The sequence below is a fragment of the Prunus dulcis genome, chromosome 1, assembly GCF_902201215.1.
Source record: "Prunus dulcis chromosome 1, ALMONDv2, whole genome shotgun sequence".
Lineage (NCBI taxonomy): Eukaryota > Viridiplantae > Streptophyta > Magnoliopsida > Rosales > Rosaceae > Prunus > Prunus dulcis.
Window position 1 is genome coordinate 28965487 of NC_047650.1, and position 11858 is coordinate 28977344.

At 38.9% G+C, this 11858-nt stretch overlaps 3 protein-coding genes across 9 annotated transcripts; all 3 read right to left on the reverse strand.

The window, feature by feature from the left end:
* Positions 1 to 377: 377 nt before the first annotated feature.
* Positions 378 to 3163, reverse strand: LOC117637187 (cation/H(+) antiporter 3-like). Its single transcript, XM_034372023.1, has 2 exons — positions 2882 to 3163; positions 378 to 2780 (listed from the first exon to the last, which is right to left on the reverse strand). Exons 1-2 carry the CDS (start codon positions 3134 to 3136, stop codon positions 636 to 638), a joined length of 2400 nt encoding a protein of 799 aa, XP_034227914.1. The 5' UTR covers positions 3137 to 3163; the 3' UTR covers positions 378 to 635.
* On the reverse strand, positions 2981 to 7034 carry LOC117637196 (4-hydroxybenzoate polyprenyltransferase, mitochondrial-like). 7 transcript variants are annotated; one of them, XM_034372062.1, is made up of 9 exons: positions 6870 to 6984; positions 5823 to 6643; positions 5451 to 5586; positions 5212 to 5333; positions 5026 to 5095; positions 4762 to 4911; positions 4251 to 4618; positions 3926 to 3997; positions 2981 to 3056 (listed from the first exon to the last, which is right to left on the reverse strand). In XM_034372062.1, exons 2-8 carry the CDS (start codon positions 6230 to 6232, stop codon positions 3928 to 3930), a joined length of 1326 nt encoding a protein of 441 aa, XP_034227953.1. In that variant the 5' UTR covers positions 6233 to 6643; positions 6870 to 6984; the 3' UTR covers positions 2981 to 3056; positions 3926 to 3927. The 7 variants fall into 7 exon arrangements, 6 of the variants coding, with proteins under 6 accessions (XP_034227953.1, XP_034227948.1, XP_034227961.1 ...); XM_034372057.1 differs by lacking the exon at positions 2981 to 3056 and adding an exon at positions 3370 to 3476; XM_034372070.1 differs by lacking the exon at positions 2981 to 3056 and having other exon boundaries at positions 3508 to 3997; positions 4251 to 4347; positions 4483 to 4618; positions 6870 to 7034.
* A 1967-nt stretch (positions 7035 to 9001) lies between these two features.
* LOC117637241 (4-hydroxybenzoate geranyltransferase 2-like) lies at positions 9002 to 11269 on the reverse strand. The gene is made up of 8 exons (XM_034372085.1): positions 10769 to 11269; positions 10485 to 10623; positions 10249 to 10370; positions 10081 to 10150; positions 9839 to 9988; positions 9628 to 9763; positions 9430 to 9526; positions 9002 to 9342 (listed from the first exon to the last, which is right to left on the reverse strand). The coding sequence occupies exons 1-8, from the start codon at positions 11215 to 11217 to the stop codon at positions 9273 to 9275; spliced, it is 1233 nt and encodes a 410-aa protein (XP_034227976.1). The 5' UTR covers positions 11218 to 11269; the 3' UTR covers positions 9002 to 9272.
* Positions 11270 to 11858: the final 589 nt, after the last annotated feature.

Sequence of the window (11858 nt, forward strand, 5' to 3'; positions counted from 1 at the left end):
CAATTGCAATAAAATCACAAAAAATTGCCTGCCTGTTTTTGCAAACAATTTCCTACCGTTAGATGCAGCATGCAACGTAACTTAAAAGCTTTAAAAGCTCAACAACAAATAACCAATTAAATACAAAACCAACTCAAGGCTAAAAACAAAATGAATACACCAAATCAAGACCAAAAAATTAGTCAACCTAAAACTGACGCATAAATACACCAAAGTGTTTTTTAAATCAAAACAAAGACTATGAAAATAGCAATTGTGGGCTGATTAAAATAAAAAATTTACGTCCCATTAAATTTGATATTAGAATCGATATAAAATAAACAAGTATTTATAAATTATAAATATGTAAATAATTTTAGTTTAAATAAATCAAATAATAAATTAATTGAATTTTGAAATACTCACAAAAATTCCAAAAAATCTTTCCCTGGATTGTACAAAAATCAAGATTAGCACCGACTGTTTGAAATACATGTCAAGAAGATTGCCACATTTAGAGCTGATAGCGGATTAAGAATTCATGTGTTTGCTGCACCACCTGCATGGCAAATTGGCAACGGCATGCACAGAGTTTGTGCTGCTGAAATTCCTCGCGTGACAATCAAACAATAGACGATGACTAACTCAATCTTCCATTACGAAGTCGTATATTGTTGTTTTTGCACCACCAAGATAGAGCATCTGCACCTGAAATCATCAGAGGCAATCATGTCCCCGACAATACCAAGCTCCGGGAATTCACTCCATTCATCAAGTCCTGAAGTTTGAGAGGTTTCCATGTTCTTTCTTCTCCCAACAACCAAAAGCTCATATTGGTTCACAATATTCCGAAGTATCGCCACGGTTTGGGGTCCGTTCTCTGTCACTTCCTCTGTGTAGAATGCATACCTGTCATCGCTAACATAGGCCTCCTTGTAATTCCTCAAGCTCTCCATGTCAAGCATCCTGCCCCAGTCGGGGACGTCACTGTCTGTCGAGGCTGTGAGATAGTAGACGGTTAGGCTGATGCTCGGATCAGCTGCCATCCGTTGAGTTAAGGCCAATGCCTCCCTATCATCTTCGCCTCCCAAGAAGATCAAGGCAACTTTGTATTGCAGTGCTTGTGAGGATGAGGAGGATTTGCCTTGCTGTCTCAGAGGGCCACGGTTCACAAGAATTCCAACAGAGCACGGTGCTCTTTCGAGGACGCTGATGTTCAAGGACCTTATGGTCGGATCTTGTGATTTGATGGAGCCATCCAGAGTCCAATGCCGATGGAAAGGGAGGATCAAGAGAGATGCGAGCCGATCGAGCGCAAGGGTGCATATGTCCTCGTGCATCGAATCGGATGGACACACGGCTGTGAAAGGGTGGACTGTGACAGCTTCACAGAAGTCGCGCTCGAAATTAAAGAAGGAAAGAAGCACGTCCTCGGAGTAGGCGCAATTGGAGATGGTCTTCCTCTGCATTCTGTGGGAAATGAAAAGAGGGGTGGCTTGGCCGAACATCTGGATGAGGTGAAGGACATAGAGGCCAATGGGGTTGTCTTTGGTTGGACAGCAAGCGTCCAACAAATTGATGACTGCGGAAATGTTGTCTTGTCTGTGAATGCAGGCAAGTATGCGGAGCTCAGAGTTGGGTCTGAGACAGGAGACGTTTCTTTGCTGATAGCCTGCATACTTCCTGGATGGTTTGTACAAGTGCTTCACAAGCAATGGCACAATGCATGCGTTGATTAGGATAGCAAATACCATGAGACAATAAACCTCGTTGTCCAAAGTCTCACCATCAGTGGCCAAGTTGCCCAACTCAACAACACCTTTGCAGCTCAAGATGAGAGCGAGCACGAGAGCATCCATGAGAGGCATCTTACAGAAGACCGCAGGCACGAAAGTGCCTACCAATTTGGCGGCGGTACTCACAAGGAGGAGGGTGGCATTTGCCTTGACAACATGGCTTTGAAAACTCATGTCTTTGGGATTCACCAGCAGCACATTGGAGGTTACAAAGAGCGGGAGAAGAACAGCGGAGACCATGAAATCGTACCTCTGAATGAGACTGGAGCCGAGCGGGGGACCATCGGGGACAGCCAAGCCAAAGATGAAAGGGCCAAAGTAGAAAAATTGATCCAACCAGTAGGAAAAGAGGCCGGTGATTAGGGCGACGAGCATGATGAAGAAGAGGTAGCCTTTGTGAACAGGCTTTCCTTTGGGTGTCTGCTGGATGATCCAATTCATGGCAGGGCGGGCCACATAAACAACAGCAAAGATATAGACGAGCATGAAGAAGGCGGTTTGAAGAGTAGGAATGAGGCCAGCGGTTTGGCCTTTGTTCATGGAACGGGAAGCGAGACGGGTGAAAGATCGGAGAAACAAGCTCAAGATGTCGCAGACAATGGCGGAGGAGAGTCCTAAGCGGCCAAGTTCAGAAGTGAGGAGTCTGAGTTCGCCGAGGAGGCAGGCGATGACCGGAAATGAAGACTGGGAGTTGGTGATGGCTGAAAAGACAAGGTTGGACATATCTTTTCTGGTGAGCTGGAAAAGTTTTGGTTGGGTGAGGAATTTAAGGGAGAGAAGGCTGAGAATTAAAGGGATAAGGGAAGCGAAAACGCCAGTGTACAAGGCCTTCCTCCCTGTTCTAAGCACGATGCTTATGTCCATTTTCACTCCTATCAGAAACAAAAACATCGAGTACCCAAACAGCGTCAGTGTGCCAATTACGTTCTGACTCACAATGCTCAACATGAATTTGGCGTAAGAAGGGATGTTCCCCAGAACCCCTGGACCAAGGATCAAACCTGCCTGCATGCAAATTGCAATTTACACAGGCGTCAATTAACGCTTGCTTGCTAAGCTTACTAACTGGTTAGAGATTGAGCGAGCGCTATTATAAATTAACGTACCAGCATTTGAGAGACAAAGGCAGGAATTCCAAAACACCTGAGAATGTGATGTAGGATTTGGGTGGTGAAGAAAGCCAAACCCATTTGCCTTTCGAGGACTGGAAATGTAGAACTTCCGTCGCCACCAGAAGTTAGCACCGCACCACCATATCTCCAAATACCGGCTGAATGAACTCTGGGAGGGATTTCCACGCAAACAAGGGCCATATTATCCTCTGTTACGTTTAACCACAATACTTCTGAAAGATTCTTCATGATTTATCTCTCTCTTTTTCGTAGATGTTATATCGGACAGATATATAGCAAGGAGAGAAATTTATGAAATAAAATGGTATGAGATCAGCTTTGATAAACAAGGAGATAAATTAAATGTCCCGTAGCAGTTGCCGCCGCGTTTTGTTAGTTTTCATGACCAGCTTTGATCAGTTCTCACGAACAGAACGGTGACATTTGTTATACTATACTAAAGACACCAAACTCGCTTTAATCTTGTTAAAACAACTAGAAGTACTGCCTGTGCTGCTCTTCAATTTATAATATTCATTAATTAGTTGTTCACCAATGTCTTGTTTGCCAAAGATTGCTCTGAATTTTCCTGTTGAAAACAACAAAAACATGATGCCATGTAACACAGAAAGAACAGGTGAGGAAAACCCCTTTTAGATCAAACAATATGTTAACTGGAAATACCGGTCTTACAACAATATTCCCCATATACTAAAAAGAAGAATGTTACAACATTGACGCCTATGTTAGCCAAAATTGTTCTGCCCCTACAAAAAAGGGGTCTATTTTAAAGTATACTTATCTCTCCACCACAAATAGTAAAGACAATATTATTCATATCCTTCATTGTTGTACTTCGGGTGCGGCATATCAACTATCTTGCAGCCTACACTTATTTAATCTGGGAATTTCCTAAAAAATTCCACCTTCAAAAATTCCACAAGCAGTATCCCATAAATCATTTAAACTTGATTCAAGACATAGTCCATAATAGGAGTACCCCAAGGTTCGAAGTAACTACTCCAAAAGTAACCTTACCCCTATGATGAAAGTTTTCCAAATAGGATTCCACTGAAAATAATAGCACCAAACCACTTGTTCGACACAAATCTGGAACCAAGACGAGCAAATGCTGAGGCAAGCTGATGATGTTAAAACCAAAACAAAGTAAAGAAAGCAATGAACTTTTCCTTCCCTAGTGTATGAAGTCCTCCAAGTTACTTTCTTGTTTTTTCAAAATTTAACTTTTTTGTTTCTCTTTGATTGGAGATATATGTAATATGGCAAAATTAATATTGATGCAATACACCTATTTAAATTCTATGAATACTTGAAATCCAGTTCATATCACGAAAACACGCACTTTCTGTTGCAATCAACACGGGATGAAAGGTCGGCAGTCCAAATCTGCCAAGCTAATTGTCCAGATGCAGCCGCCAAAAATGCATAGTATGGCCACCCTGCTCCATGGTTGAAAGATTGGTGTGAGTATGCGGCAGAAGGAAAAAGATTTGGATTGAAGTTCCAATAACGGTAAAAGAAAAAATTAGAAAAATAAAACAAATAGAATATGAAAATAAAGGAGGAAACAAAACCAATTTCAACATTATATCCACTGAGGGCAAGACTGCTGATGCACATAATTCCAAACCCAGTAATCCACTCCTTAGTTGAATCACCAAATCTCAATGCTGTAGATTTAACACCTACTTTCAGATCATCTTCCTTATCCTGCAAGTATAGTCAGAAACATCATTTGTTGGATTACGTTGAAAAAGTTATCTTATTCCTACATATTCCATAGTTTCATCACTCAAATCTTGGAAACTACAACTTCTGACCATGGGAGTATTACAGTGACATATTTGTTTTACCTGATGTGCGTATATCGTATCATACACAAGTGTCCAGCAAACTCCAGAAAGGTACAATGGGAGCACTATAGCTGGATCAATGCTTCCTTTAACTGCAGCCCATCCTAATAAAGCTCCCCAATTAAAGGTCAAACCTAGATAGGCTTGAGGCTGCACCAAACGTGATAGCATTTACCAATTAATTAGTCAACTGTTAAGTTTCACATTAAATTTAATGAAAGAAGAAAACTTCAGGGTACGTTAAGAAACCAGAGGTTTGATTACCCAGAATGTCAACCTCTTCATGAGAGGATACGAGAAAACTAGCAACAACGATGAAGCCCCCAAAATGCAGCTGTCAATTTCAATGAAGTAAACAGAGCTTCATGTGCTTGCAGATAACATTGGTTTAACCAGATTTATTAACTAAAAGGCTACGGATGCAAGGGCAGATATACCAAGTAAACTAACCTATAATTATTCAGTTGAAGGAGAATTCCAAGACCCAAAAGCAATTGAAATCCAAGAAAACAAAGCCCCTTAAAAGGTGTCAAAAGACCACTTGCAACTGGCCGCAACTTTGTACGTTCTACCTGGAGTTAGAAGAGAAAGGTACTCACCACCACAAGATAGAAAACCAAAGTAAAACAACATTATATTCCAACAGAAAACAGGCAATGAAATAAAATGCAAAGGCCATTGGACATTACCATGGTATCAATATCCCGGTCAAGGAGATCGTTTATGGTGCATCCAGCGCCCCTTAAGAGCAGAGCCCCACATCCAAATAGTGTCATCATCTTGAAATCAGGAAGGTGTCCTGGGCTTGCTGCCAATGTTATTGACCTGCACCAACAAGCATGTCTTTTCAGACAACAACTTAAGCAAATAAATATATCGTTGCCAATGTTTAGAGATTACTCTTGTTTTTATTTCAGCAAGTAAATTCAACAAAACGAAATTGCCATCAGTGAAGGTGGTTTCAAAACTCAAACTTTCCTCCACATTCCTTCACTTTCCGTCAAACCGAACAATGCACTGCAGAAACCGAACTTAAAAAAGTTGAAGTAAGAATCGCTTACCACATACAAGGCCAAGCGAGCAACCAGGTGCCAATTGGCCTGTCGAGGCGAGCGAGCTTCGCATAAGGGCGAGCTTGTCTCGGCAAATACAAGTCGATCCAAGAAGCCTCAACTTCAACCTTGGCGTCATTGCTGGCCCGATTTCCGTCGTTCTTGGCGCCTGTAGATGAAGACGAGCTGGAGATGTGCGCTAGGAGTCTGAGATCAAATTCGACGCAACTGGGAGTCCAACGGTGACCTTGAGTGAATGGGCCCAACAGGGTTGCGTTGGGATAAGGGTTAGGATTAGGATTTTTCGAGTTGGTGGTTAATTGGTAAGTAGAAGAAACTGCAAATAGGGTGCGGGAGAAAGAATTTGAAGGTTTCAGAAACCTACGCGAAGCGCGAGAGACCAGCCAAAGCGACGCCATTTTCAGAATTCACTCAAATGCATCACTCAGTCTCCGCACCATACTGTTTAATTAAACCCAACCAAAAAAAAACCCCCATCAACCAAACTACCTACTCTACTGTACACTGCAAATTTGAGCGGAGAAAAAGAAGGGGATAGATAGATTTAAATAGCATTCCGAAAGGGCATGCTGAATTACAATCATTTCCTCCATTACATCTTAAGCTAAGGATCCATTACATGGAGCACATTATATATAATGGTGACAAGACAAGGCCAAATCAAAGTGTCCAGTGGCAGGGAGTGAAATCAGAAGAATTCCAGCTTGAGGATATGGAAGCAGGGACAGAGGTCCAATGCTTCATATAATGACAATTCCAAATTCAGATTATAGGCTAGCAGTACTGGGACCGGAGGAGAAGCAACTTTTCTATTTACACATAAAAAGAAAGGAAATGAAAATTAGGCCGAGTCTTGGCCTCACCTCGCTATAACAAAGCTATGACCCTCCTCAAGCTATATATCAAGTTCTATCTTCTCCAACATCACAATTGAGGGGATTAATAGAAAATAGACGAATAAACAAAACCCAGCTATATTTATCCAACAAAATTCAAGAAATCAAAAGAGAAAAGACAGAGTAAAAACAAACTAACCTCTATATTGGAGTTTGACATTGGAAGAAGCCCCAATTTCTAGGGTTTCTGATGAGAGAGAAGAGGAGAGAGGTAGATAGAGAGGGAACAAGAGAGCTTCAAGCTTCTGAGCTTTAAAACGCGAGCTCGAGCTTGAGACCAGAGCGCGAGAAGAGAAAAAAAAATCCAAGAAAAACGTTGTATATTTTCTGTTTTTAATTATGTGATGTTTTTTAGTTTTTTGGGTTTGAGTTTAAAAAAAAAAAAGTAAATTTAGGTTTTATACACAAAAGAAATTTTGACTTTCGAAAAAAACCAAATTTTTAAAAAAAAAAGACAGAAAAACTTCTTAATTTTCAAACTAAAGTCATGCAAATGTAATGATTCTTTAGAAAATTCAAAAATAAATAAAGACAAATTTGTCTATTTTGACTTTTTTAAAAAAATTTCTCTCTCCTTTGGCCTTTTTCAAAGTCTCCCGCATCAAACACAATTTTTGGGCTTTGAACTTTAAAATCATTTTTATGTTTGAAAAGTTGAATTCAAATATAACGGAAAGGTTATAATGAAAAGTTTAGAGTGAGGGGTTTAATCCCACTATCAACAAATGTGAGAAAATCAATCAACTTAAGGCCCTATTTGGTTCAATTACTTTCTCATGTTTGGTAAGTTCAAGCATGAGAAATCGTTGCCTTGCACATGGGAAAGTAGGGAGAAAGTAAAACCCTCCTCTCCATTCTAGGTTTTGTTCCTCCTCATGAAAAAATTTGGGAAAATAAGGCAACATTAAATAGACAATTTTCATGACCATATTGTCTCCATTAACAATTTAGAGTTACTTTTTTTTTTTTTTTTTAATTTAAGGATCTTTCTATTGAAACAAACAATTTAGAGTTACAATATAACATTAAATGTTTTTTTTTATTTTAAATATTTGATTTCACATGGGTATGATTGAAAAATTGAACAAACTTTGTTTTACATTTTTTTTTTGTTTTTTTTTGAGGTCATTTCCTATTGAAAGGGGCGATAACATATTAAACTCACACACACAACACAGATGCTAGGACTCGAACCCAGGACTTTGTTTTACATTCTTAAACGAACCAAACATGTGAAAGGAAATAATATGATATTTTTTTTATTACTTTCCAATGATTACCAAACATGAGAAATGAATCTCCATTTTTCATCCCTTGAGAAATGACATAGTAAGTAATTTCCCTCAAATCCATTATGTGAACCAAACGAAGCCGAAATATTTAAATAGTTTGTTGATGGGATTGAACTCCTCAAATAAGCATCTCCCTCTTAAACTTCCCATTGTTAAACCCCTCAAATAGAATACCCAACAAGCCCTACATTTTCAATTTAATTTTTATGAGTTGGGATTCTCTACTAATCTAATTTTCTCCTAACTTTAATTAAACTTGTAAACATCGCACCACACGTCCAAAATTTAGTCTTAGGGCTCACAATTATTTTGATTATTTTCCTTTTGTCTTTTTTTTGGTATATCTCTCTCTTCTATATGGTTCCCAAGTTTCACAAGGTTATGAGAAGATTAGACTAGGAAAGAAAGCCCAACCGAATCCATTTCTTATGTCACTGATGAATAAGAAAAAGTTAGTAATGAAAATAGATGTACATGAAGGGATTTTTGCATAAATGTTACCTAAACTTATACTTCAGTTTTAATTTGTCACTTAAAATAAAAATTTAAGAGAAATGTCACATTAATTTTTTAAAATTCATGATTTGTCAGCTGACTTTACCACCATCCATTTTAAAGGGTATTGTAGTTGTTCCATTTTCAAGGATATTTTAAAAATGAAAAAATTATTATTAAAAAAATTATATATCTTTTAAAACAATTAAATTTGAAAAAAAAATAAATTCTCACCTTCTCGCATCACATGTGCGCCACCAACAGCTCCAACCAACCTCACCCACCTTGAAATCCATTCCCCCTTCCCTCTTCACAACCCCTTTCTCCAATCTCCCTTCCCTATTCCCCTCCCTCTTTTTCTCTCTACCATAGAACATCTACACTCCATACACAAATTCCCTCAGCCCACTCAAACTGAGTCTACCTTTTTCTTATTCTTTTTGATATTTTTCCATTTGCATATTGAAAATTTGTGGAACGACACTTGAACAGAAACACAATCCCACATTAAATCAACATAATTAAAGATTCCTGAATATCTTGGGGATTAGGGCATGTACATCTTGGGAAATTTATCCGTAATAGATTCCAGGCTAATTTCCTCTTTTTATTATTATTGGAAACTAGAACATCCCAAACCAAATCCCCCAGTTTTGTCCATATCTCTCTCTGTTTTGCCTTTGTGTTCCAATTTCCCACTCTGTGAGAAAAAAGCAGCGACAGCTAACCAAAGCGAGAATTAGGCATCATCTTCATCATGGCAAAAGTCTTCCAAGTAGGATTCCAATGAAAACAATAGCACCAAACCATTTGTTCGACACAAATCTGGAACCAAATTCTTGCTTAGTTAGGCAATAATAACCCAAATTTTATTATCAATGCAAATTCATATATTTATACGGCAACACGTACTTTCTATTGCAATCAAGCGGGGATGAAAGGTCAGCTGTCCATATCTGCCAAGCTAAATGTCCAGATGCAACTCCCAAACTTGCATAGTACGCCCACCCTGCTCCATACCATATGTTAAATGACAGAAAAAAAAAACAAGAAGAAATATGAAATGAGATTCAACTTCAATAAATGAATAAAGGAGGAAAAGAACCAGACCAATCTCAGCATTATATCCAGCGAGGGCAAGACTAGTGATGCACATAATTCCAAACCCAGTAATCCATTTCTTGGTTGAATCGCCAAATCTCAATGCCGTAGACTTGACTCCTACTTTCACATCATCTTCCTTATCCTGCAATGCAAGCACAAGGTCATGATGAGTAATTAACTAATTTCGTGACACTCAAATATTGTTTCACGTACGTACCTGATGTGCATATATGGTATCATAGACGAGTGTCCAGAATACTCCAGAAATGTACAAGGGCAGCATTATAGCTGAATCAATGGTTCCTTTAACTGCAGCCCATCCTAATAAACCCCCCCAGTTCATCATCAAACCTAGATACGCTTGAGGCTGCATGATGCACACAACACAACGTCATCATAGCTACCATTTACTAATTATTAATTACTCAAGCTTCAGGATTCATGCTCAGGTTTAATTACCCAATATGTCAACCTCTTCATGAGAGGGTAGGTGAAAATTAGCAACAGCCATGCAGCCCCCAAAACACGGCTGTCAATTAATCATTATTAATTACATAATAAACGGTTTGAATTAGTGAACTACAATACAGAGTGAATCCAATAAGGGTGTTACTCAAACCCTAAGACCTGTAATTATTCAGTTGAAGGAGGAGTCCAAGACCCAAAAGCAATTGAAATCCAAGAAAACAGAGCCCCTGAAAAGGTGTCAAAACACCACTTGCAAGTGGCCGCGACTTTGTGCGTTCCACCTGAAATAATAATTGCATATTTATTTAATATCATCATGTGCATCATCACTCTCAAGTTGCATAAAATTAATGTTCTGTTTTCATCTTTAATGAGAAAGAGGTGATGTATCGTACCATGGCATCAATATCCCGGTCAAGGAGATCGTTTATGGTGCATGCGGCGCCCCTGACAAAGAGAGCCCCATATGCAAATAGTGCCAACATCTTAATGTCAGGCAGGTGTACTCCTGGAGTTGCTGCCAATGTTATTGACCTGCACGGTGCACCCACAAAACAAAACATCCACACCTACCTAACCTTAATTTCAGTTTCAGACAGCTTAATTAATTACAATATGTACCTTAATTAAAAATTCGAATCAGTAAAAAATGATGACTCAGAGTCTCAGACTCACTAACCACATGCAAGGCCAAGCAAACAACCATGTGCCGATGGGCTTGTCGAGCCGAGCGAGCTTAGCATAAGGGCGAGCTTGCCTCGGCAAATACAAGTCGATCCAAGTAGAACCCTCAACTGCAACCTTGGCAGCGGCCTCATCATCGTCCTTCTCAGCGCCTGTGGATGCAGAAGACGAGCTCCTCGACACGTGCGCTCGACGTCTGAGATCAAAGTTAACGCAACTGGGACTCCAACGCCGGCGCCTTTGACTGAATGGGCCCAGCAACAACAAGCTTGCGTTGGGATAAGGGTTTGTGTTAGGAGCATTGCTGCTGCTGCTTGTGATGGTTACTGGGTTATAAGAAGAAGAAGAAGAAGAAGAGGATGCGCCTGCGGATAGGGTACGGGAGAGAGAAAACGAGGGTTTCAGAATCGTTGGCGAAGGAGACACCAGCCAAAACGACGCCATCTTCACAAGAAGTGATTCAATTGTATGAATAGTAGATCAGTTGTTCTCTTCTCTTCCCAGTCAACAAAACGACACCAAGAGTCACATTACTTAATCAACATTTAGTTTAATTTAGTCAAAAAGTCCTTTTTCACCGAAATGCCCCTCAACAACTAAATTTGTCTGAAATTGAAAATCACATGGATAAAATTGATTAAATTAAAATGATATGGACTAAAGTGATGAAAGTAACAAACTACAGAGACATAAATAATTTTTTGCTTTTAATTTAAATAGATACTAGCCTCTTCACATGCACTTCTGCGCCTGCTAGAGGTTTTTTTATTTATTTATAAATTTAAATTTATTTTAGAATTAAAAAGTTAATGGGTAATTGTGTTCCATAAAAATAGGATATATTATCATATTTTTCTTTTAATTTTAATTTTTTTAATATGAAAATGTGTGAATTTATCATATTATCTTCATTTAATTAATAATTTCAATTCTTAATATTTGCATTAACCAATGACATTTTCTAGTATTTTGAATGTTTTACCGTTCTCTACTTTTTGCTTTATATATACTAGCCCTTTGGCACATGCGGCATGTGCCAATTGGTTTTCTTTTTTCTTTTTTCTTTTATTTTTAAAATAAAAAAA